The sequence below is a fragment of the Hirundo rustica genome, chromosome 1 (genome assembly GCF_015227805.2).
Source record: "Hirundo rustica isolate bHirRus1 chromosome 1, bHirRus1.pri.v3, whole genome shotgun sequence".
Classification (NCBI taxonomy): Eukaryota; Metazoa; Chordata; class Aves; order Passeriformes; family Hirundinidae; genus Hirundo; species Hirundo rustica.
The window spans coordinates 55257739-55280789 of NC_053450.1; the positions used below are offsets into that span (position 1 = coordinate 55257739).

At 34.4% G+C, this 23051-nt stretch overlaps 1 protein-coding gene across 2 annotated transcripts in view; it reads left to right on the forward strand.

Moving 5' to 3' along the window:
* The window catches only part of CDH7 (cadherin 7), an 82454-nt gene extending 67917 nt beyond the window's left edge, over window positions 1–14537 (forward strand). For both annotated transcript variants that reach the window (XM_040076071.2, XM_040076082.1), the window contains 4 exons: window positions 200–321; window positions 1718–1835; window positions 3922–4173; window positions 11510–14537. In XM_040076071.2, coding sequence (XP_039932005.1) covers window positions 200–321; window positions 1718–1835; window positions 3922–4173; window positions 11510–12003 — 986 coding nt within the window. In that variant the 3' untranslated portion in view covers window positions 12004–14537. The remainder of the gene's footprint in view (window positions 1–199; window positions 322–1717; window positions 1836–3921; window positions 4174–11509) is intronic.
* Window positions 14538–23051: the final 8514 nt, after the last annotated feature.

Below are 23051 nucleotides of genomic sequence, written 5' to 3' on the forward strand. Positions count from 1 at the left end.
CTTAGGTTAATAGAAGCAGCAGGAGTACAAAAATGTTGGTTCAGAAGATCAAGACAAGAGCTTCCTTTGTATTTGAGGGAGAAATTAAATTGATTTGACATGCATGTCCAAAAGAAGAATTCAAATGAAAAAGATTATGACCTTCAGAATAAATTGCAAGGATCTCCTCTTAATTGTTTTATTGGACTTTTTCCTATAGAGAATCCAGCACAGATTGGGAGAGGCTATGTAGCCATCACAATCCTTGACATCAATGACAATGCCCCTGAGTTTGCCATGGAGTATGAGACAACTGTCTGTGAAAATGCTCAGCCTGGTCAGGTATGTCTTGATAGGTTTTATGTTTATTTTTACCGGATAATCAGCCATTCCTTAGGAAAGCCTTCCAGCTTTTAGACTGAGAAAAATCATCTTATAATAGTAAAAATGAGGCTCTGGTGAACAGTACAGGCAAACAGTAAGAAAGATGCAGGTATAAAAACTATTGGTTGAAAGTAATGTTAAAATCTTCGGCTTTCTTACTTGTATAACTGATATGTTTTGCTTATCTCACCTAACTTTGAATAATACTAGAGGACCTATACTTCTGATTTTTGTGGGAAGTGGGAATCAGCAACACAAAAGTTAATCTGAGACTAAATGTCCACCATTCCGAAAATGAGTGCACACTCTTAATCCCCCTAGGAAATATGGACCTTAAGGACACAGTTTCACAAGGGGAATTCATTCCTGGTTTTTATTCCTATATTTTCAACTGGCTAAATATCTTCCAAGTGGTCCTAGACTTAACTAAATCATTTGTTGTTTGTCCTTGGTGTCCCTCATATTTGGCTTTTTCCTCTCTACTTTGGAAGACCTCACAAAATACATGCACTTTCTTGGTCTCTCCTCCCACTTCCAGAAAACTAGTAGATGTTGCACCTACATAGATCCCACATATTTCCTGGAAGATTTTGCACTTTTGTGCCTTCTCCCCGTATATTGTCCTTCTTGTGCTAGATGTTTATTGCACATTTCAAAATCACCTCATAATTTAAGTTCTGATAAAACCCCACTATGATTATTAGCTTTTGCTAATGAGAAACACAGACTTGCTCTTGCTCTATGAATGCTATTATTGTTGTACCTCTCTGCTCTCCTTGTGCTCTGATCAGAACTGGACCAGAGAACTGGAGTTTCCAATTTTTGTGGATTTTAAGCAGTGGTGGCACTTTCTTTAGAGGTAGATTTTGACAGAATCTTAGAAAATGACATTTTAAAAAGTAATGAAATTCCAGAAAATAATTATATACTTATGATGTGCCTTTCTGTTTTTCATTATATTGATAAAAAGAAAAAAAAAGTCCATGAATTCAAATGCTGAAAAATATTACAGTTTTCTTGAGAAGGTTTACAACATTGATTGCAGCCACTGATAACTACATTAAGAGCCATCCAGAAGATACACTTCTTCCACTGCTTTATTATTCCAAGCTCTGGTGGATGAGAGGACCTAACTTTCTCCCAGACCCTGCATAGCATTGTTTGGCCAATAAATTTCGGGCAGGTAAAGAGTTGAGCTACACATTAACTGTCTCTACATGCTTAGGAGATTAGAAAACCAAAATGCAAGATGATTAGAACTCCAGGGAGGGTTGATATTTTGATAGGCTACAGAGGGGTTATGTAATGTACATGTGCATGGGCTTCAGTGACACCCTGATGTATCTCAAAACAGGTGATCCAAAAAATTAGTGCAATTGATAAGGATGACCCACCAAATGGCCATCAGTTCTACTTCAGTTTAACAGCAGAGGCAGCAAATAACCACAATTTTACATTACAGGACAACAAAGGTAAGAAAATTTTGATTTAGTAAATATTCCCCACTAGCACCTTCTATTTTCAATTCAGCGTGCTTATTATGACCTACATACACTTCTGTTTTGGTAAGGACATAAACTACAAACATCCTGCCAAATAATTTTATCTGTAGATTATTTATCAAAGGAATTAAGCTATTCTTAGAATCATTTAAACCTTGTGCCAAACAGAGCATCATCAAATCTTTAAATCTTTCATCTTTTTCTTTCTTTTTCTTTTTCTTTTTTTTTTTTTTTTTTTTTTTTTTTTTTTTTTTTTTTTTTTTTTTCCCACATCAATCACTCTTCACATTTTCCCCTGTATTTATAGGTTTTTATCTAAATTAGATTTTACCTTGAGGCAGTGACTGAAAAATGTCCAGGAATTCATGTCTTATTAATATAACTCAGGGCATAAAAAATAAGTGCACGATAGATGGAAATACTTTGTGATTTGTGGGGATTTTGTTTTGTTTTTAGAAAAACATATCTTTTCATTTACTAAGTATATCCCCTTTTGAAGAATGCTTTTGATAATGAAAGCTGCCTATAATTTTTGCACAGACTTCTTATGACTGTTTCCTCAAAGACTCCCACTGACATCCCATTTCTGTTAGTTAAAATATCTGAGAACGCACTCTAATTACTGCCCTCATTAGTTGCGCTGCACAGTACAGCAGCTGGGCACGTGTCAAGCAGTTTAGCTATTAGCTGTAGCAAACAGAACTAAATAGACAGGGTATTTCTCTTGCATTGCTCTTTTATGGATCAGTACTTAGCCAGTACAAAGTCATCCTATTAGTAGAACAAGAAAAACAAATATATGGACACTGAAGGACACTGTTTGTACAGGCAGACTTTGAATAATATTCAGCAAGTATAATGTATGACCTAATAAAGTTCTTTCACGCCGGTCTTCATTGCGGTACCTTATATGTAGTTGATGAAATGCTTAATTTTTTTTGTATGAACAGCTTACAGTTTAAAACTGAAGACTCCAATACTAGCAATGATCAAAATAATAAAAGTGCATTAGAATAGGAATGTTCAGAAATCTGACATCATGAGAACTTTAAAGTAGTTAATGAAAAGAGACCCTCTTCCAGAGAACTTATAATTGGTAAAAGTAATACTAGATTTCTGTAATGCCTGTAAAATCAGTGGAGGTACAAGACACAGCAGCACCTGCCTCATTCAACATTAGTTAATTTTATGCATCTCTCATGTGATGTTATATTTTTCCAGATAGATCATAATAGATGACACAATAAGATCACTTTACTTACTACCAATATATCTGTCTTTGGATAGATAGGTAAGTAGACAGATAGACACACCAATTGAATGAACATTTCTATACATCCTGGGGCATGTAACTCCCCACCTCTCAGGAGCTCTCAATCTCTGTTGTACACAGTGAGTTTTGCACGTATCTTCTTGAGTGCACAGGCTTTTTAATCACACAACTCAGACCAGTGTCAAACTATGCTTTTTAGATTGATTATAATACCCATCTTGAATCTCAGAAAAGTCTGAAAACACCAGCATGTCTTTGTTGCCTGCACAATTACCTTGTTTGTGCACTGAGTAGAATTTTTTTGCATTCAAAAAATATTTCATTGATCTTCAGAACCTATGCTCCTATTAATATGGTCACTGTTTCCATTAATGGGATATCTAGATCTGTAAATATTTGAAATAGATGCTTGTAAATTAACTAGAAACATGTATTTAGTTACCTAATCTGATCACTGAAGGGTAATTTTTTTCTTTTTATAATGATTTCTTCTTCAGCCTTCTATCCAGATTGTGAAATTGTGAGCTTCACTAAAAACAAATGGACCTCTGCATTTTTGAAATACTCTTTTGTCTAAAATAGAAATCTTCTTGTTCAGTCGTATGTGATTTTTCAATTGATATTACCTCTGCAGATTCAAAAATATATTACCGGGAAAGGTAAACTTGTTGAAATAATATGAATGTTTTTATAAAGTTTTTAAGTAGAAGACTATAGTATTTATAGGTTTGTGTTTTAGAAAGTCACATATTTTATAATTTGTCTTTTTATTCTTTTATCTAGATAATACTGCGACAGTATTAACCAAAAGAAATGGGTTTCGAAGACAGGAACAGTCTGTTTTCTACTTGCCAATATTCATAGTGGACAGTGGATCACCTTCACTTAGTAGCACTAATACTCTCACCATCAGGGTTTGTGATTGTGATGCAGATGGTATTGCTCAGACATGCAATGCAGAAGCATATATCCTGCCTGCAGGACTTAGCACTGGAGCCCTGATAGCAATATTGGCTTGTGTCTTGACACTGCTAGGTATGTCTTCTTTCTGTTACCCTTATTTTCCTTTCAGTGCATCGTAGAAAAAGATACATGCATGCAAGCTTCAATATTCCCCTCTGTCCTGATTTCTGTGAACAGCCATAGATAGTATTCAAGAAAGAACAGCATTTTGTATCATTAGTACAAAACCCCCTTTAGACTGGGATTATCAATTTAGATACTTTGTTTCTATATCAAGCTGTCTCCAGACAGACAGGGAAAAAAAACAGTAAAAGAAAAAAAAAATTACTTGTATCAAATGTAATATATTAGAGAGAGACAATGCAGTTTATGGAAGTATTTGGTTTAGTCTACTCACCATATAACCACTATCAGTGTGTCCGTTTTCCACAGGCATAACTGTTTTAAAATATTTATTGATTTGCATAGAACGAAAGATATTCAGAAAATACAACAGATGCAACTTACTGATGAGAATTATAATTAATTGATATAATCTGCAGAGTTATCTTTTGTTACTTCTGCAAATGGCAGCAGAGCTGGATTTTATGCTGAGCAATGAAACTGCAACTAGATAAAAGTGAGTAGAAAAGAGTGGAATGGTGTCAACATCCTAGTTTGCCTAGCATTTCTCGTGTAATACCTAGTCATTAAAGAATAAATGGCAGAGTGAAGGGTGAAATCAAGAAATAGAGAAGGATAAGGTGAGCAAAAGTGAAGTTTTGCTTTCTGTCTGAAAATTCGTATTTTAACAAGGGTACCCGGTTCAGCACACAAGAATTTTCATCAGTGTTGCCATTAATGAAGAGATTTTTTTCTATCCCCTGTTGTACATACCAGTCTAAGGAAAGGGAGAAGACCACAGTCTTCTTACATTGGTGTAATCCCAGTGTTTTGTCTGCCACTGTTAACAAACTAATTTGGATAGGTCAAATCAAGAGACTTGTGTCCAAACTTCTGTTCATGGCAGTATTTTCACCATGTCTTCTTTCTCACTCTGATTCATGTTGCTGGAAACCATTAGAAGGAAATGTTCCTTCTGCTAAAATAATTCTAAAGGACTCCAAAACGAAAAACCTGTTGCATACTTTTTTTACAGAGTAATAAAAATCACTACCTCTGCAATGAACTCAACCAGCTTACTCAGTAGCTATATATATATATATAGGAGGTGGCATTTCTAAAGTTTTCCATCTCCGTGACATAAAAAAATCTAACACCATAAGACTTTATTCTCACTCAACACATGGTTAGGCCTAGGTTTAAGAAATGGAAGGGAATTATTGCCAAAAGTTTTAATGAACATTTTTAAATACCATTTTTTAGTAGCATTTCTAGACAATTTATGTACACAAATGAACTTTATTTGGACATGAAGCTAAATGTTAGAGTTCAGAAAGATATAAAAATATTCTCTTATATCAACTAGCATTAGTATCAGTAAAAAAAGAACCACTTAAACTTTAGTCCAATATACCTAGAAATAAAAGTCCCGTAACCACAGCAATTCATTTAATCCCAAGATGAAATGTCACCATTTTTGTTATAAGTGAGAAGGGGGTTTCTGAAGATTAGATAGGAAACTGATGTAGGTACCACGCAGCTTGGTCTGGTCACAAACTTTTCTTTAAGAGAAGCAGTAGGATTTCAAGAACGCCATTGATTGGAGACACAGAATGTTGGCACCAAATATACTTGCTTATTCTACTCGTTACAGCAGGGGTCAAATACAACCAATAAACTGACAAATTTCAGCTTTTATTCCAGTTATTTTTAAAGTGTTCTGAACAAGGGTTTGGTAAAAAAATCTTGCATATTACCCTCTCACCACTGATTTTATTTGTCAAAGACTTCGGGTTTTCAAAATCATCTGTCTGAAGGCATCAATATTGTTTATCCAAAAAGACATTTGTATGTGCCATCATCACTTCCAGTCTAAACTGTTCCTTTTGAGTACAGTTCAAAGCTGCAGGAACAGGTTAAGCTGTGTTTGTATGATAACCCTGACTTTGAGTACTGCATTTGGATACTGTATCCTGTTTTAGTCTCAGCCACATGCCAGTGTCCACAAGGAAGAGGTACCTAATCATCACTGATGCCCAGTGAAACCCAGCTACTTATCTGGTCCCAGAACCTTTCTTCTTCTCTCATTTGCTCCTAGAATATATTTTCTGAGATTAGCTGCATGGTGGTATATCTAGGAATTTACTTGAATTTACTTTTTCCCTTTTGCTCTTTGCATTAATTCCTGAGAAAAATGCTGAAGACTCACTGGTACAACATAAAAAACAGGCTTCAGCTGTTGGCAGGTGGTTCCAGGACTGGGACACAGGATGCACATTTTTATGTAAGACTTTATCAGTGAAAAGAAGATACAGTCTACTGGATCAATATCTTTTCCTAACACAAGATTAACACACAGTGCAAATCCAGTCACAATAATCAATGCCATCTTAATGGGAGCGCCAGTTGTAAAGCAGAGAACACATGAAATTTGCATAGATGGAATGAATACATGCATTCTGGCACCAGTGTTCTGACTTCTCAACAAGCTCTTACGTTCATAAAGTTAGTATGATATACTCTTTGATCTTGCCCCATGCATCCCCATGGCTGATATATAACCATTTGTCTTTACCAAGATCCGGATTATCTCAGTGGGATTTCTTAGTGTTATTACTTTTACCTAATTAACCAATCAATTTTAGATAAGCACAATGTTTTCACTGGCTGTAGAAAGGAAGAACATTGTTAAATCACACTGTTTTATGATAATTGCATGTAACATGGCATAGACTATTTTTTTAACACTAAAATAATTTTTAAAAGTTGAAAACATTTAAAAACAATTTTTTTTTCTATCTTCATATTGACTGATGGACTTTAAATTGTAAATTTGATTTCACAAGAAAATCCCAGTACTTTTTCAATTACTCAAAACATCTTTCTAATTATGCAGTAAAGCTAAGTTTTACAAAAAGAAAAAAAATCTAAAAAATAATAAAAAGCATATGAAAAGGTAGTTTGATTAATTTTGGACTGCACATAATTTTGAGGAAGGTAAGTAGGAAATTTTTAACTTTTCTGTACATTATATGCTAATTTAATTCAAGGTTATTTGTTTTTCAGTTAGCATCTTCTAGAAACAGTAATTGCTTTTGTAGCAACTGTTTAACAAAAAATGTTTACATAAAATCACACACACAGAATATTCACCTGTAGGGAACCTAATCACATTTGAGAGGTCAAGTATTTTCTTTGTATTGATGAAATGGAAGGCTAGATTGGCACAATACTTTTTCATTATTTTTATCTTTCATACTTCTGAATGTAATTTATTAGTGCCACCTATTTTCTTAGGAAGACTGAAGAAAGCTTTCTTGGCTTTGTACTTGGTGTGGTACTAGAGCTTACAAGAATAATACGTTGATAAAACTTGAAAATACATCTTTAATTTTTTTTTTTTCCATTCAAAGACAACATATTTGTTATCATTATCAAAATACCTGCAAAACACAACATATCAGAACACATAACTGTGATATGTAAACAAACTTTGTTCTAGTCATGAGAATCCAATTCTCTAAATAGGTATAATGTGTACAGAATGTGACTATGTAATATGTGTAGGGTTTAGCCTTGCAGTTTTGAAAGTGATAAACACATAACTGGGGGAAATCATTTAACTAGGGGTACCCAAATCCACACTTCCAGAAAGTGGTTGAATATGAAATTCAGCAGCTGTTTCCTGAAAGTTAGGGAGCAGATTAGGGTCACTCTGTGTGGGCATTTAAAGATCACAGTCACTTGGTAAATATTAGTCCAAACTGATTAAAGAACAGGTATAAGTGAAGCTTGTTAAGTGGGAATTAAATTCAAGTTTCCTGAGTCTTGGCCTCTGTAATCCCCAAACCTTATCTGACTGTACTGGCAACTGCAAGGTATAACTAAATAGGTTATTAGTGAGCTGCTTAGATGGCTGAGAATCTCCAATCATTGGCTTTATGAATCATGACATACCTAAGGCATAAACCAGTGTGCAGATCTGCTCGCCGCTGATGCGGCTTATTGCTATAGTAAATTCCTGGCTTAGGGATGTAGTGTATACAAAGCATGGTAATGCTTGTGATTTAGCTCTGTGCCTTTCTGTATAGCTCTGCGTGTAGTCTTCTCCCTCAGGGTGTCTCACGACTTTTATGGCTTCCTTACAATTACATTACAGTTGCCTTGAATACAAAAGGAAAAATTAATACTAAACCAGAGAAATATGTTCAGGTGAACTAAATCTGACTTATTACCAGTTCATGCCAAAATGGAAATTTCATGGTAATTCCAGAAAGCACTCTGAAAAGTGGCAAAGCACAAAGCAAAAATCCACTCTTGCATTCAAAGGTGTTTGTTTAAAGACTGATTTGGGTGTACTGAAACTACAGATATTAAATGTATACAAGACACAAGGATAAAATTGTGTAATACTGCAGCTAATATATAGACAAACTAATTTTTTTTCTTGGCTATTGCACCTAATAAAGGAAATCAATATTTCTAAAAATTCAGGTAAATCAGAAGAATTAAAAGATTAGTTTAAATCTGTCTTTGTAATTCTGGTTATTAAGTCTTTATAATTAGTTGCTTAAAATATTGACTGGTTTGTTTATTTGTTACATCACATATACAATCTGTATTGCCATTTCATCTTCTTAGTATGAGCTGGGTGTATCAGTATGGAGCCAATCTAATGCCCTCAATGTACAACACATATGTGCCTAAAGGTTTTCCACTGTATCATTTCTTTTCTAAGAATTGTGAAATTAGGTTTTTAGAAGTTCATACAGTCCCTAATTACTAACTTAATCTCTACTTTTGTCATAAATGTAGGAAATAAAAACTCACCATGACTTAATGAGAAATGAAAAAAACTTTGAAACCGTTTTCATTTGATTTAGATAGCAGTGAAAATTGTTTAGGGCTTGTATTCATCTCTACAGTTCCTGCAATGCAGCTAAAGCTTTGTTCATTTAGAGGTTAAACTTTATTGTTCAAGGCTGTTGGAAAGGCTAGAAATTAATAATCTTATAAAGTCATCTAAATGCTAAAATATTTAACCTTTAGAAAGACTCCATATTTTTCTTGGCTTCAAGCAAGTGTGAGAGGTAGAAGGAACACTATATAAAACATTCATTGTATCTTGATTTTTATTGTACCTTTAGGCAGACCTTCCTACTAAGTTTTTTATTTTACACTTATTAGCATGTCTTTAACTTTCAGCATGAAGTATTTTAAGAGGGACAGTAGAGTAAAAATGCATTTACATTGAGTAATGAAAATTATTGGCTGCTTACTTATATGGCAATAAAAATGTGGCAGTAAATCTTAAAAAAAAATAATTAAGAAGTTATGTCAATAGAAATCTTAGTTTAAATATCTAGTTGTACTGTCAGCAAGCTAATTTCAAATATTATATATTGTAAAATATTTTTTACAATAAAGAAAAACATTAAGAGTGAGGTGCAATTGTATCTGATGACAATTTTATGTTCTGTCGTATAATTTACAGCTTAATTTGTATTATACAAATATCAGAATGCCTTGAAATTTCACAAATGTCACTTTAAAGGTCAATATTTCATATTATTAAACTGCTTATGTAAATATTGTTCAAAGCAAAATGCCCCAAACTAGTGGCTTCTGAATTCAATACATAAAGGATGAATCAGGTACATGCCAGGGGCAAAAAATGTAAAAGGGTGATGCTGATTATGTTGTAATATAGTCATGAGACATCTATAAGCAGATGAATTTTTGGATATGTGCTTGTTAGCTACTGAGAAAAGAGGAAAAAACTGTTGCCTAATATATTTGTCAAAAATTTTAGGGGGAAAAGAAAAGTAGTTTTAGTTTTAGACATGTGTGTCTCTGAAGGGAAATAAAAATTGTGCAGAAAGGCATCTCTGGCTTTAGCCAATTCCAAATACTACCATAATATCTGTAGATATATACAGCTTTCTTGCATGTATGAGTTACGGTTTATTCTAGCCAAGTGATCCTAATACTAAGTCGTTCCTCACAATGACTAGATGGATACAGATTTTAAGATTCCTCCATCAAATGGCTTTCAAGAATGGTAGTCCTGCATCATGCGATTTGTGGAGGCCACTTTTGAGACTACCTAGGGAACCTCAAGCTTAATTGTATTTCTAACAGCTTTTAGCTTTTGCTTTTCCATATGTATCTACAGCATTTAATTGGCATTCTAAGTAAAGATTGAAAATGTTATCAATGCATATAATCACATATTCTTAACATTAAAAATAATCATAAAATCAGAAGAGATTAATTAAATGTGGAATGACACTTTCAACATACTGTTATTTTTACAATCATAGTAATGCCTGTGATTTCCTAGTAGTGTCATTAACTCAGCAAATGTTATCCAGATGCTACAATATAGTATTAATTATTTTCTAGGAGGATGATTCACACTCCATCATGTCCCACAGATGGGTGCAATTTTCATAGTATTGGCTCCATATTTTGTGTGTCACCATGGATGTTTTTCTACCAAAACTGTATTAGAACAAGAGGAGCCTTGAGCTAGTTTCTTGCAGTGCTTTTGGCTGCCACTGTAGTTTAGTACTAGCCTTCAAGCTGAAAGAAACTTAAAGGGTTAAAATTAAATAACCTTACATTTCTAGTACTGGTTCATCCAGTAAACTATAGCCCTAGCAGTTCTCATGAGTTGTAAGGCATAAATCTCAAGTGAAGTACTTTGGACGTTTCAGGAAAGGGAGGTCTTAACAAAGAGGTGGTTTTATTTCATTAACTAAGACAGTCTTATTTTACATATTGCTTAAAAATTCGGTGTTCTCCAATATAAAATTTTCTAACTTTATTCAGTAGAGATTGGTCATATATTTTAATTCAGACACTTCCCAAACCATGGTTTTAAAATTCTATTATGTCAATTTATGAATGTGCTTTTATTCCTTGGGCATTTAAGAGTTCAGGATAAGGTGGGGGTTTTTTGTGGGTGGGTTTTTTTTTTTTTAATTATTATGATTTCTTGGCTGTGAGATTGTCATAGTCAGAATGAACCAGTACTGAAATTTATGTTTAGCAAACAATATAAGATATTAGAATTAGAGATGAAGATGCTAATCCTGAATGATTTGGGAAATAGATTCTTTGTGGTCTAAAAAGCTTATGGTTTAAACATTTATTCATAATCTGCTAGGTTTCACATCTAACTGTATAAATTTCTTGCTATTTCCTTGGGTCTTTGCCATTAAAATTAATGAGTATTTCCAATATTAGGAAAAATACGAGAAAACTTCAGCACTGCTAAAACTCTAGCTTTTCTTTGTTCCAGTTCTTGTCCTGCTGATTGTCACCATGAGGCGACGGAAAAAAGAGCCCCTCATTTTTGATGAAGAGAGAGATATCAGAGAAAACATTGTCAGGTATGATGATGAGGGTGGTGGAGAAGAAGACACAGAGGCTTTTGACATGGCTGCCTTGAGGAACCTCAACATCATGCGAGACACCAAGACCAGAAGGGACGTGACACCTGAGATTCAGTTCTTGAGCAGACCAACCTTTAAAAGCATCCCGGATAATGTAATTTTTAGGGAATTTATCTGGGAAAGACTAAAAGAGGCTGACGTGGACCCCTGCGCGCCACCCTACGACTCCCTGCAGACGTACGCATTTGAGGGGAATGGCTCAGTGGCGGAGTCACTCAGTTCTTTAGATTCCATCAGCTCAAACTCTGACCAGAACTATGATTACCTCAGTGACTGGGGCCCTCGTTTTAAAAGGCTTGCAGATATGTACGGGACCGGACCAGACTGCTTATACTCCTAGCCTTGGAACCTTTCTCTGAAAATGCACTGAAGAATATTAAAACAGAGAACTCACCTAATAGACTGAGGAAAGTTGTAAATATTTCTCCATTTTTTTAAATTTTAGGTTTGTTTTTGTTGGTTTTTTTTTTTGCCTTGGTGGAACATACCTTCATTAGACTTGTCCTAGGGACTGCACTGACCACACAAAATATGAGCATTTGGTGGCGTTTTTGATAAAATGAAATGCTCAGCCACATTCAAATAGATAGCAACCCTCAAATACCTGCAGAGGCAACTCACTTTCAAGAGTATGTTATACAGTCGCCTCAGTGAGCTAGTGATACTCTGTAGATGCCTTCAGAGTATTACTATATTGAAAATACAGTCTGTTTTAAGAAGAAATAAATATTCAAAATATATAACTAAATACAATATTACAGTACATGGCATTTACACAGGCAAGAAGATTTTTTAGTAAATTTTCTTTACTGTGTGCATACAGCTTACTAGAACAAAAGCAGAAGGACTGATGAAAACAAACGAAAGCCCAGGAAATATTATTTTTGTGATTCTCCCTGTTTGTTCTCAGAATTTAGTTTCTATTTTTTTCTATTTAATTAGAAATCTCAGTAATTTTCTGGGTAGTTTTTGAGAAATTATTGTTTATACTAAGAAATTCCAGTGTGTCATCAACTTATGAAGTAGCTTAAAATCCACATAAAATGATAAATATGGATGTGTAGTCTTATGGCTGGGAAGTTTTGTGATGCCCATGTAGGTATAGAAAAGGTGTTGCTATCTATTTGCTATTTTTTATTCTCTCTTCTGATTTGTACAGGAGAATTTATCCTTTTTATTATTGTTTGACATAAAGTGTTATATTTATTTTGGAACTCCAATCTCCACTAAATTCAGGTCCATTTTACTGCCTCATGGTTTTAGACTTGTCAGAACATGCTGGTTTTTCTCCAGTCTCAGATAAATGTAGGAAATGAAGCATGAAAGTGGAGAAATTACAGTAAACAATGCCACCCACCATTCATCCCACAGAAAGGAGGGCAGCTCCAAGGATGTGCAGTTGTTCTTCTGAGCCATTACAAAGTCTGAGACATTTAAAGAAAATATTTCTACATTGGATTTTTTGAAAGAAGACTGCAGAGGTAGCTGGGAGTGTCTTTAATGCAAGATTTAATTTTCAAGGTTAAACATGCTATATGCTTCAAAGACTGTAAACACCTTGCTTTTCTGCTTCCCCTTCTCTTTTGCTGCTGATGAATCACAGTAAAAGATTTTTCTATTTCTTTATTGTGTTAAGCAATGTAACACTATTAACTGCAGCAGTCTTTAGATCCTGCTGCACATAAGTATTATTTCCCCAAGGTGTTAATTCACTATACATAATTTCTATGCTGGTTCAGGAGTGCCAAAACAGAAGGACAACTATTGTTGGTTAATATACTGTATGATTTTGAAGTAGGATTTCTTAGAGTAAGACAACTTTTTATGATTCTGACAATATTTATACTTCATCTTTCACGATTTATTACTAGATTATAAGGCATATATTCAAGTAAAATAGTGGGTTTAGGTATTATTTCAGAAGTTTTTTTGTTTTAAGTAAATGTTTTTGGTAAAATGTAGATGAGTTCCTAAATTAGAGTCTGTCCTAAATTTTTTGCTTGTACCTCACTTGAAATGACTTGACCTGCCTGCGGTTACTGAGAGGTACACAAAAATGTTTACAGAACTATGTGAACAGGAGGTGCTCCAGAGAGGATGATGCTCACTCTAAAAGTACTTCTTTATGAGAGAAGGATCCTTGTACTGAAATCCTAATGTATGAGTGATGTGAGGCTGGGGGATGGGAAATTATCATTAAGACTTTGTAATTTTTGCAGCCCAGCATTACCAATTAACTGTGTGAAAGTGGCCTTCAGCTCCAACAGAAAAGAAAAATAATTTTAATCATCTACAACATACTTAATTTGAACTACATTTAAATAGACAATCATTGTTTCATAATTCAGTAGATTTGCTTCTAGTTGTATGAAATATATATATAGGCATATATATATATATGACGGATTTTGTAATGCAACTGAAAGATATCATCCATGACTTTCAGTCATACATGTAAGATTTTCAATAAAAATATTAAAAAATAGTAAAAGAAAAACCCCAACCCATGTGTATACAGTTTAATGAGAGCAAGATAGGCTGCAGATTTTAAGCAGGAATTAAATCAGCAAGGTTCTGAGAGAACAGTTTTTCATTAACCTCCTTATTCTTTGTGGGAAGATAATTCATGCATCTGGATTAAGATGTCAAAAATGCTGGTTTTAGCACATAACATTCACAGGAGATTTAAATGTGGTTTAGAGTAAACAGCCCAATTTCCTTGGTTTTCCACCATATGTAACTGTAACAAGCCCCAAAACCTCCACTACTGGAAACTGTGTTAGGGAGGGTTTTTTTTAAACGTGCTTTCTACAGGGAAAAAAAAAAAAAAAAAAAAGGGAAAAAAAAAAAAAAAAAAAGGGCTTTTTTTGATACCACAGAAACTCTTGCATATATATGCTTTCTGTTGCACAGTTCTAATTTAATTAAGTTTGCTGTTACGTTCTACATGCTTGCCTACTGATTGTATTGTTGCAGTAAGAAAGAAAGGTGGAAATCCCCTATGTTTGCTGACAGATATATTAATATAGCATATACATAAGGGTGTGTGTAACATACATACTATATGATGCTCACCAAAAATCACCACTAATATAGGTTTTTACAGTTTGTAATCTGATTCAAATTCTTTTGTTGAGTCTTATTTATGTTGCATAGCTGGATAGCATAAAGTATATTCAACTGACTAAATAGTATAAAATGTAAAATATATTTTCTGTTTCCTGAAATTATTTTGGCAAATTAATTAGAACAACCCTTTAAAAAGACTTCCAGTCATATTTATTCATTTAACTTTCTGAAGAGCTTCAGTATGTAACTAGAGGCCACAAATCCTAAATAAAATATATGTCAAACATTGCCATCACTCCCATCTTACAGTGGAATAACGTCTTTCCTTCTGCCATATGCCAGTTGAATAGGCTTATTGTAAATTGAGATTTCCAAGAATCTTGAATAGATTTAAGAGTGCTATTATAATACCCCTACATAAAATTAAGCTGTCTGAAGACTTAAGGTAAAGACTTCTTATCTCTTTACTCAGAGACCAAATCTACTGAACCCAACAGAGTGCAACAATAGACATTCTGACTTATATTCTTTATTCAAAAGAATAAACTTAGTGTACCTGCTCTAACTAATATTCCCACTAACACATAGCACAGGCCTTCCTAAGCATTCTAGTTCTGACTGCTGCTTAGTACAATCACTGCAGGATTCATGAACTTTCATGGCGCCAACTGAAATTTCTCCTACTCTAAGAATTGAGGAAGGAAAAAACTCAACTTCCTTTTTACTCTTTCTTTTATTTGTTGTTTTGAAAGTGAGAAAGATGATTCATCACAATGTCCCTTTCCAGTTAAGGTCTTTTCTCAATTTTTTTTCCTGTTTACCTTTCAGGTGCTAGCAATAATGAATAAAAATTATTTCCTATAATTTTTTTTCCGTTAGAGATTTTGGATGAAAGCATGTTATAAAATAATTACAACATCTTATTTTTATGGACAAATACTCTTGTGTGATATAAAGAAAAGTCGTAGTTTGTCATTCTGAAAAGGAAATAAATATAAATAAAGCATACAGTTACATTGGCTTTTAAGATCCTTAAAGAGTTGAAAGGTGAACACAATTACCTATATCAAACTTAGTATTCTTGGCTGCAGTCTGTCATGTGACTGATTTTAATTTTTTGCATACAGATTTTTTGTCTACTTTAGAATCTGCACAGAATAATACTGCTTTGAGGCATTATTGTCTTCACCTCATTAGCGACAGAAGGGGTCAAGTATATTTTTACTGGTCTGTGACTCTAAAAGTGAATTGCTAAAGATAGAAATGTCATTTTATTTGTTTGACAGAAATGGGAAAGTCTACAAGAAACCAAGAGCTCTACAAATTGCATTCTTAACTAAACTGTCCTTAAGTTTGCCAGAACTACATCTAAGTTTTTCAGATACATCCTAAGGTATATTTTCATCCCAGAATGATTCCTTCCACACCAAGAATTCTTCATTTTTAATGCAGCTAAAAAATGTATTTTATTGTTCACTGATTTTTTTTTTTTTTTTAAAGTAGATTTTTTTCCTTAACTTTTGTTCTTTGAGCTACGGGAATCTCAGTACACAATATAATCTGTTTTCTACATGAAGGGAATGAAAAAAAAATCTACATAACATAGGCTGTATTTGGTACTATAATTTACCTTTTCTCATAAAAGAAAGGAAAAAATCTTTCCCTATGGTACATAAAGTCTGTGAAACCTTAGACTGTACAATAACCCTCAGAAATACATTGGTTGAAAAAACTTGATTTACCTCATCATTATATGACAAAAGATTGTAATGGAATCTTTATGTGAAGCCTTATATATCTAATCAAACACAAGGAAAGAAGAAATCAGCATAAGAATTTTCTGGAAATCAGAAGAAAATCTCATTTGAAGCCACAGTGGTGTGTTGCAAAGACTCCTCATACATGAACACATATTTTCTAAAATTATGTGTACATTTAAACATTCCACTCCCAAACCATTTATTTTAAAATATCTTCTATTAATCAGAGAGTATCTGGAAAAAAGTAATAATACTCTCAAAAACTTTTTTATCCCCATCAATGACTGATATAGAAAAATACAATTTACACTCAGGTAAAACTCTTCATGTTGCCCCCACGATGAAAGTAAATTGGTGTCATATTTTGACCCAAAGTGTTTAAAAGCTGTTGGAGTTGTTGGAAGGACTGTGATTTCTGTGAATTTTTAAAGAGATGATATCAGATTGAAATTCCTATTCCTTACATCCTTACCAGATGTAAGGTTAAATGGAGTTTAATATTTGGATGATTAGCTATGGTTATAAACCTTAGGTAAAAACCTGTTGTGCTGAATGCTGAACCACTACTAAAAAAAAAAAAAAAAAAAAAAAAAAAAAAAAAAAAAAAAAAAAAAAAAAAAAACCACCACCAAAAACACCCTAGGATTTTGCTTTGTTCTTCTTTTCACTAGTGTCTCCATCAAAGTCAAAATTTCATTGTCCACCAAAGCAATATCATGTTGAGTCTAAGTTGACAACAGTAGGTAATTAGATCTTGTCTCTTCCTCACAAAGGCTAAAAGTCCATTTACCTCGTCATTCTATTCACATATTCTTTTCTGATTCTGTCTTGACTGCCTAAGTCATTCTACCTGAACCTGTGAAGTTGTGGTGGTTTGGGGGTTTTGGAGGGGTGAGGTTTGTTTGTTTATGCTTTGGTTTATGTCAAAATTGGTATTCTTGCTGAAATGCTTATGTTTGAATGAGCTGACCTTTTTCATTGATTTTTTTGGGTTTGTTTTTCTTTGATCAAAACCATACCATGTATATCCTGACTTTTCTTCTATTTTGACTCCCAACCAACCTTTTTCTGTACTGTTAATGGAAAAGCAGTTCTGAGATGTTCCCCATCTTTGATGTCAAGAAGCTATGAAGAAAAAGATAAACAGAGGATCAACAGACTGCAGTGAAACTAATCTGTCATTTTCTTGAAACACAAAACTCACAAATTCCATACTGCCATTAACACCATTCAAATAATGACATGGATCTAATCTTAAAACCTTAAAATATTCTGGCACTACTATCAGCAATTTTTACACATTTAATGAAATCATATTTTAGAATTGTCAAAGTTTGTTACCCGTAACTCAGTTTCATCATAATTATTTATGTCAGGATCTTGGTGCACAGAAAAAGAAGGAAAAATTGCAAGGTAAAACAGCCCAAGTACAAAATGCCCCTATGTGCGCTGACATTTAATGCAGCATTTTAGCTACTGCTCTGCCTTAGTATTCCTCGTACACTGATAACTTTTCCTCTCTTTTAGGCTAACTACTAATAAATTAGGATAGTGTTATATTGAGCCAGATATTCAAGCCACATTAGACCATTTGAGTCTGACAAGAATATTCGGTCTGAATTTTAATGTCCTTCTATTTCCTCAATGATCAGAATGTCCTTTATTATTGTCATCAGACTGTTGAAATTTTATGGAGAAAAAAGTGTTTACTGATTCACCTACAAAATGCTAGGCAAAATCTTGATCATGTTCAAGTACTTGGCAGATCTCCCTATGGCTTTCAAGAGGTGTCAAGATTTATACATTGTTAAGGGAGACAGATAAATGATCATTTACATCATCAGGATGGGGGATTGTTGCTTTGAGTTGGATACCTTTTCTTTTTACACTATCTTTTCCAATGACTTTCCTGTTTTAGAAGACACAGTCTCTTAGAATGATAATGCTAATAGCTTAATAGGTTGTTTTTAATGGCATAAGCTCCTTACATACTGTCAGCATTGTACACATAACCTTGCAGTACTTAATAGTACTCTCGTTCATGAAGATAATTTCTGTGCACATGCTAAATACAGAATGTTAGGAAAGGTTTACATTTGATGAAGTACCAATAGTAAAATACTGCCTGAAGAACAAAACCAAACTAAAGCAAAACACAAACAACAGTTTCTCATTAAAATAAATAACATACAGTACTTTCAGGCTATCAAAATTAAATTATACTTTCCTCAGACTGTGGGACCATCTGTAGCTTTACTGATTTCAGTGACTGCAGGTACAATCCAAATTAACCATAATCTTCTTGTTTTGCAATATTTTGTCTTGCTGATGCTTCAGATTTTGTTAAATCATAGAAAATGACTAGCAAAAAAATGTCAGAGAGGTTAAAAGTATCAAGCTTTAGCTGGTGCTTGTAGTGTTTCATAGACGATCTAATGATGTGAAAAATAATGTTTTACCAGTTGCTACTGGAATACAATTTCCTTTCAGGTAATAATATTTCCATCTTGTGGAACACTATTTTCCAACAGTCTGCAGTGCTTGGTCTGGCCTGGCCTGGCCTCATCCTCTTATTCAAATATAAAGCAAGTGTTATTAAAGGGAGAGATTAAACACATAAGTGATAAGCTTAATAAGATTTTTTTTCTGTTCTAGGTGTGAGGTACACATGAATAAAGCTCTCACAGGACATACAGCCTGTTGATGCCGATATTGATTCTGTCTGGATATTTTTTCATGTTTTTTCCCCTTCCTTTTCTAGTAGTTTGTGACTTGATTTATCTTTCATTGGAAGTTGGTACGTGATAACAAAATAAAATAATACGAAAAAATGATAGTAACAGCTGATTATGACGAATAGGCTAATATAATATGCATGACATATTTTTTTTACTGTAGCTTAATGCAGGTCAATATACTTTATTGGGACTCAGAGATTAATGTAGACCAACTTGGCTCAAGCACAAAGCACCCCCATGAAGGACTTTTAATTCAAACTGCTACTATAAAATGTGGAGTTACATAAATATTCAGAAGCCACTGTTCCTTGGAAATAAACAGAGGTAACCAACTTCTTATCTGTATTTCAACCAACAATCCATACTTCTTATCTTTCTGGGAACAGGTAGATATATGCAGAGAAGTCAGAAAGGGCAAGCTCTTAGAATTTAACGCCTGTAGTGAATATGGATGAGAATTCAATTGACTACAACTGAAAGCAAGACAGAAACCCAGGAGGCATCTGTCAATGGCATTCATTCGAATCAGTCTAATTTGTCCAATTAGTGTCATCTGTATTAAGAGTTGTCTTACTTTAGTTTGGGCTTTGTGTACTACAAAAAACACAACTTCAGAAACTGAAAAGTTTTGTGTTGCCATCTAGTCCATTTTGCATTCATGAAGAGGTAAAGCAAATACAGACCAAAGCTGTGGCTGACTGGCAGTCTGGAAGTCTGGCCTCACGTACAATATAAATAAGATGGATGGTATGGGGAGGCCATGCTGAATGTCACAGGAAAGGGAAGATTTCCTTAAACCCCTCGTGCTTGATTTTTGTGTCAGGACCTAGGGAAAGCCAAGACCCTTGTGTCCCACCAGTTTGTCAGTATCCCATTATGGGCACTCTCCATTGAGCAGTCCACTGGAATGGAGGGCAGTTCAACTAACTTGTTCAAGGATGCATGTCAACAGCCCAAGAGTGACTCCCTCCCAGGTTCCCACAGTCAAGAGAGTTACCTGTTGCCATATTCTATTAGCTTTCTCTGAATGTTTGCATTTTTGTAGTCAAGTTTTCTCACGCTTATAACATAAACAAGAGTTTTCTTTCACATTCCTCTCTGATGAGGTACAACTGAATGACTTCTAGCCTGGCCAGTGGGATGGAGAGGTGGTAACCTTGTTCTCCAATCCCTAGTCATTGTCCAGAATCTGTATAAGCAAAGTAACCATAATATAGTTAGCCTTCTTTTACCTTGGAGTTAGAGTGTGAGTATCATTTCTCTTTGTGTTCTCTAGTGACAGTTACGCACTGCCAGTGACTGCTAGCACCCTTGAAGGACTCACGTGAACAATTTACAGAATAATATTATTAGTATGATAGAAAACTGTGACAGGTTTAGGTCCAAAGGTTGCTAGTGATAATATTTGACTGCAAAAACTTATTCAAAGAAATATATGGTTAAGCTCTAGTCCCTGAAAAGTTTGCCAGAGATAATAATTTAGTGTGCACAGGATATGATTCTTACCCAATAGACATCCCCATAGGGGAGAAGATGTGTTCAGCTTGTCAGCTGGTCCTGACAGTTATCATGGAGTCTTCCCTAATTTTTCCCAATTATTAGCTCACTTTTATAATATTTCTTTGTGTCTAGGTGGAGCTTGAGTGACTCTAGGCATACATCATCCTCAGAGAGGGGTGCTCATACCCTGCAGACATGTAGCTTTGGAATGGAGGTGTGGGTCAGTACTACATCTGAGGTAACCTTGGGATGGAGAAGGGCATTCAGAGAATCAGAATGAATCAGAGAATGATTTCACCCTGGTTTCTGGTTCAACAGCAAGACATCTCTTTTTATCTCCCTTGTAGGCAGCTAATACATGGCTTATCAGCTAAAAAGTATCACTGAGTTCCCTCTGCAAGGATTTCAACTGAACTTGGTCACCTTTTCTCCTCTCTGCTCCACTGTCCATTTCATCATCCCTTTGCGTATACTGTGTGTGGGATGTCGGGCATGTTGACCACATTCCATCGAAAAACTCCCTGTTCTTTCTGTACTATTGTAACTTCCTGGTTTTCACTAATTTTTGCCTCAGTCTTTTCCCTACAGTGAATGACAATGTCTTGCTGCCTCACTCTTCATCCTTCCACGGCTCATCTCTTTCTCTAGCTGGTATTTACTAGAGGAGAGTTGTAACTTTGTGAATTCCTTCTGTACGGTGGTTCATACCCCTGATTACAGATGTTGATTAAACCATAAAAACAGAACAGCAATACTGATGTTACTCTTACTCCTAATAACAATGATGCTGTCAAAAAGAGACACTGTTGGTCTTGGAATCAGAATATCAAGGTATCTGCTCAGCTTTGTCACTGCTCTGATCTATGGCACTGGTTGATCCATCTTTGTCACCTGTTGTTCCTGAAGAGGAACAGAGCACTTTCAATATTTTGGAGAATGAATATAATATGGTAACATTCATGTAACTGCTTGGTTTTTGTCAGTTCATTTAATTCCTAGAATAAATCTGGAGTAAACTATTCCCTAGCCAATGTCAGCAAAAATGTAATTTCAATGCTATATATAGGATGGCAAGGAATCTTCAGAAAACAAGCAGTCCTGAAAATTATTTGGCATTAAGAAGGCATACAAATGCAATGTGACAGTCATACCAATGGGATGGAATGCTGTAGGGGCAGAAAAAAATCCCAATATTTTAATTTCATACATTTTATGATTCATAGAGTTTCAAAGAAAGCCATTAAATTAATTTGCTTAGTCATTCTTTTGTTGAAATAAACATTCTCTCAAATCTGCAATGAAAGTGGCATACAAATATTTTGGAGGATTAGTATACTTTGTACTGAAGTAAAAGGAAGCTACTAGCCTTCTGTTGAGTATAAGAGGAGGTAAAGACAAATACTTGATTGATGTTTTAATATGAAAGAACACATATTTGCAAGTAACCAGAAAGGTTTGAGAATGTATTTTCTCCTCAGCAAACTTATTTCAACAGCTGAAGCTTGTTAATAACCAATCCTAAAGTAAAATACCTATCTTTAAAACTTTCTGGTTTAACTAATATGAGACTAAAAAATAAAAAACTTTATTGACATGGAAGCTCCATCTGAGGAGGGATAATTAATTCATCTTGTTTGCCTTTTAATCATAAGAAAACCCAATGGCTTTGTAAATTTGAAAATCCTCTCTTTGGAAATCAGAAATTAAAGAAATTAAAGGCTCCCTCACTAGAAAGTTTCATTGGCAAAGCAATGTGAGAAAAGCTAATGGCCATGAACAGACTACCTCACCAAATGATATCTCTAAGATTAAGCTGCCATGTGCTTCAGGAATCATCAGGTTAGAAAAGTGAAATCACTACTCTGTTAGAAAACTGAAGTGGGGGCCATTCAGGTAAGCTCTTATCAACTTCGGTAGAAAAACAAATTTTGGTCTATCACTTTATTTCTGTAACTTTTTGGTGAATGGAAATTATATAAACCAATTGACACAGAAAAAATTAACATATTATTAGATTTAAAGGTGCCCATACTGACCAAAAATAATGTGTGAAACAAGTCATCAAGATTCAGGCCAATAAATCTGGACTGCTTATATTTTTTCTCAGTGAATTAAAAAGGATGCTAATACTCTGACAGCAAAATTATTTTCTGAACTGAATGAGATCTCACAGAACATGTGTTCTACTGTTTGCTTTCAGCACACTTAAGAGTAAAAAAATAAAAACAATAGCCAGAGAAGCATAAGACATGAGTTCAAAGTTCTCAAAGAGGTTTTTTTGTAAGTACAGTAGTTGTTTTATTTGTCTTCTGGTAGCTCAT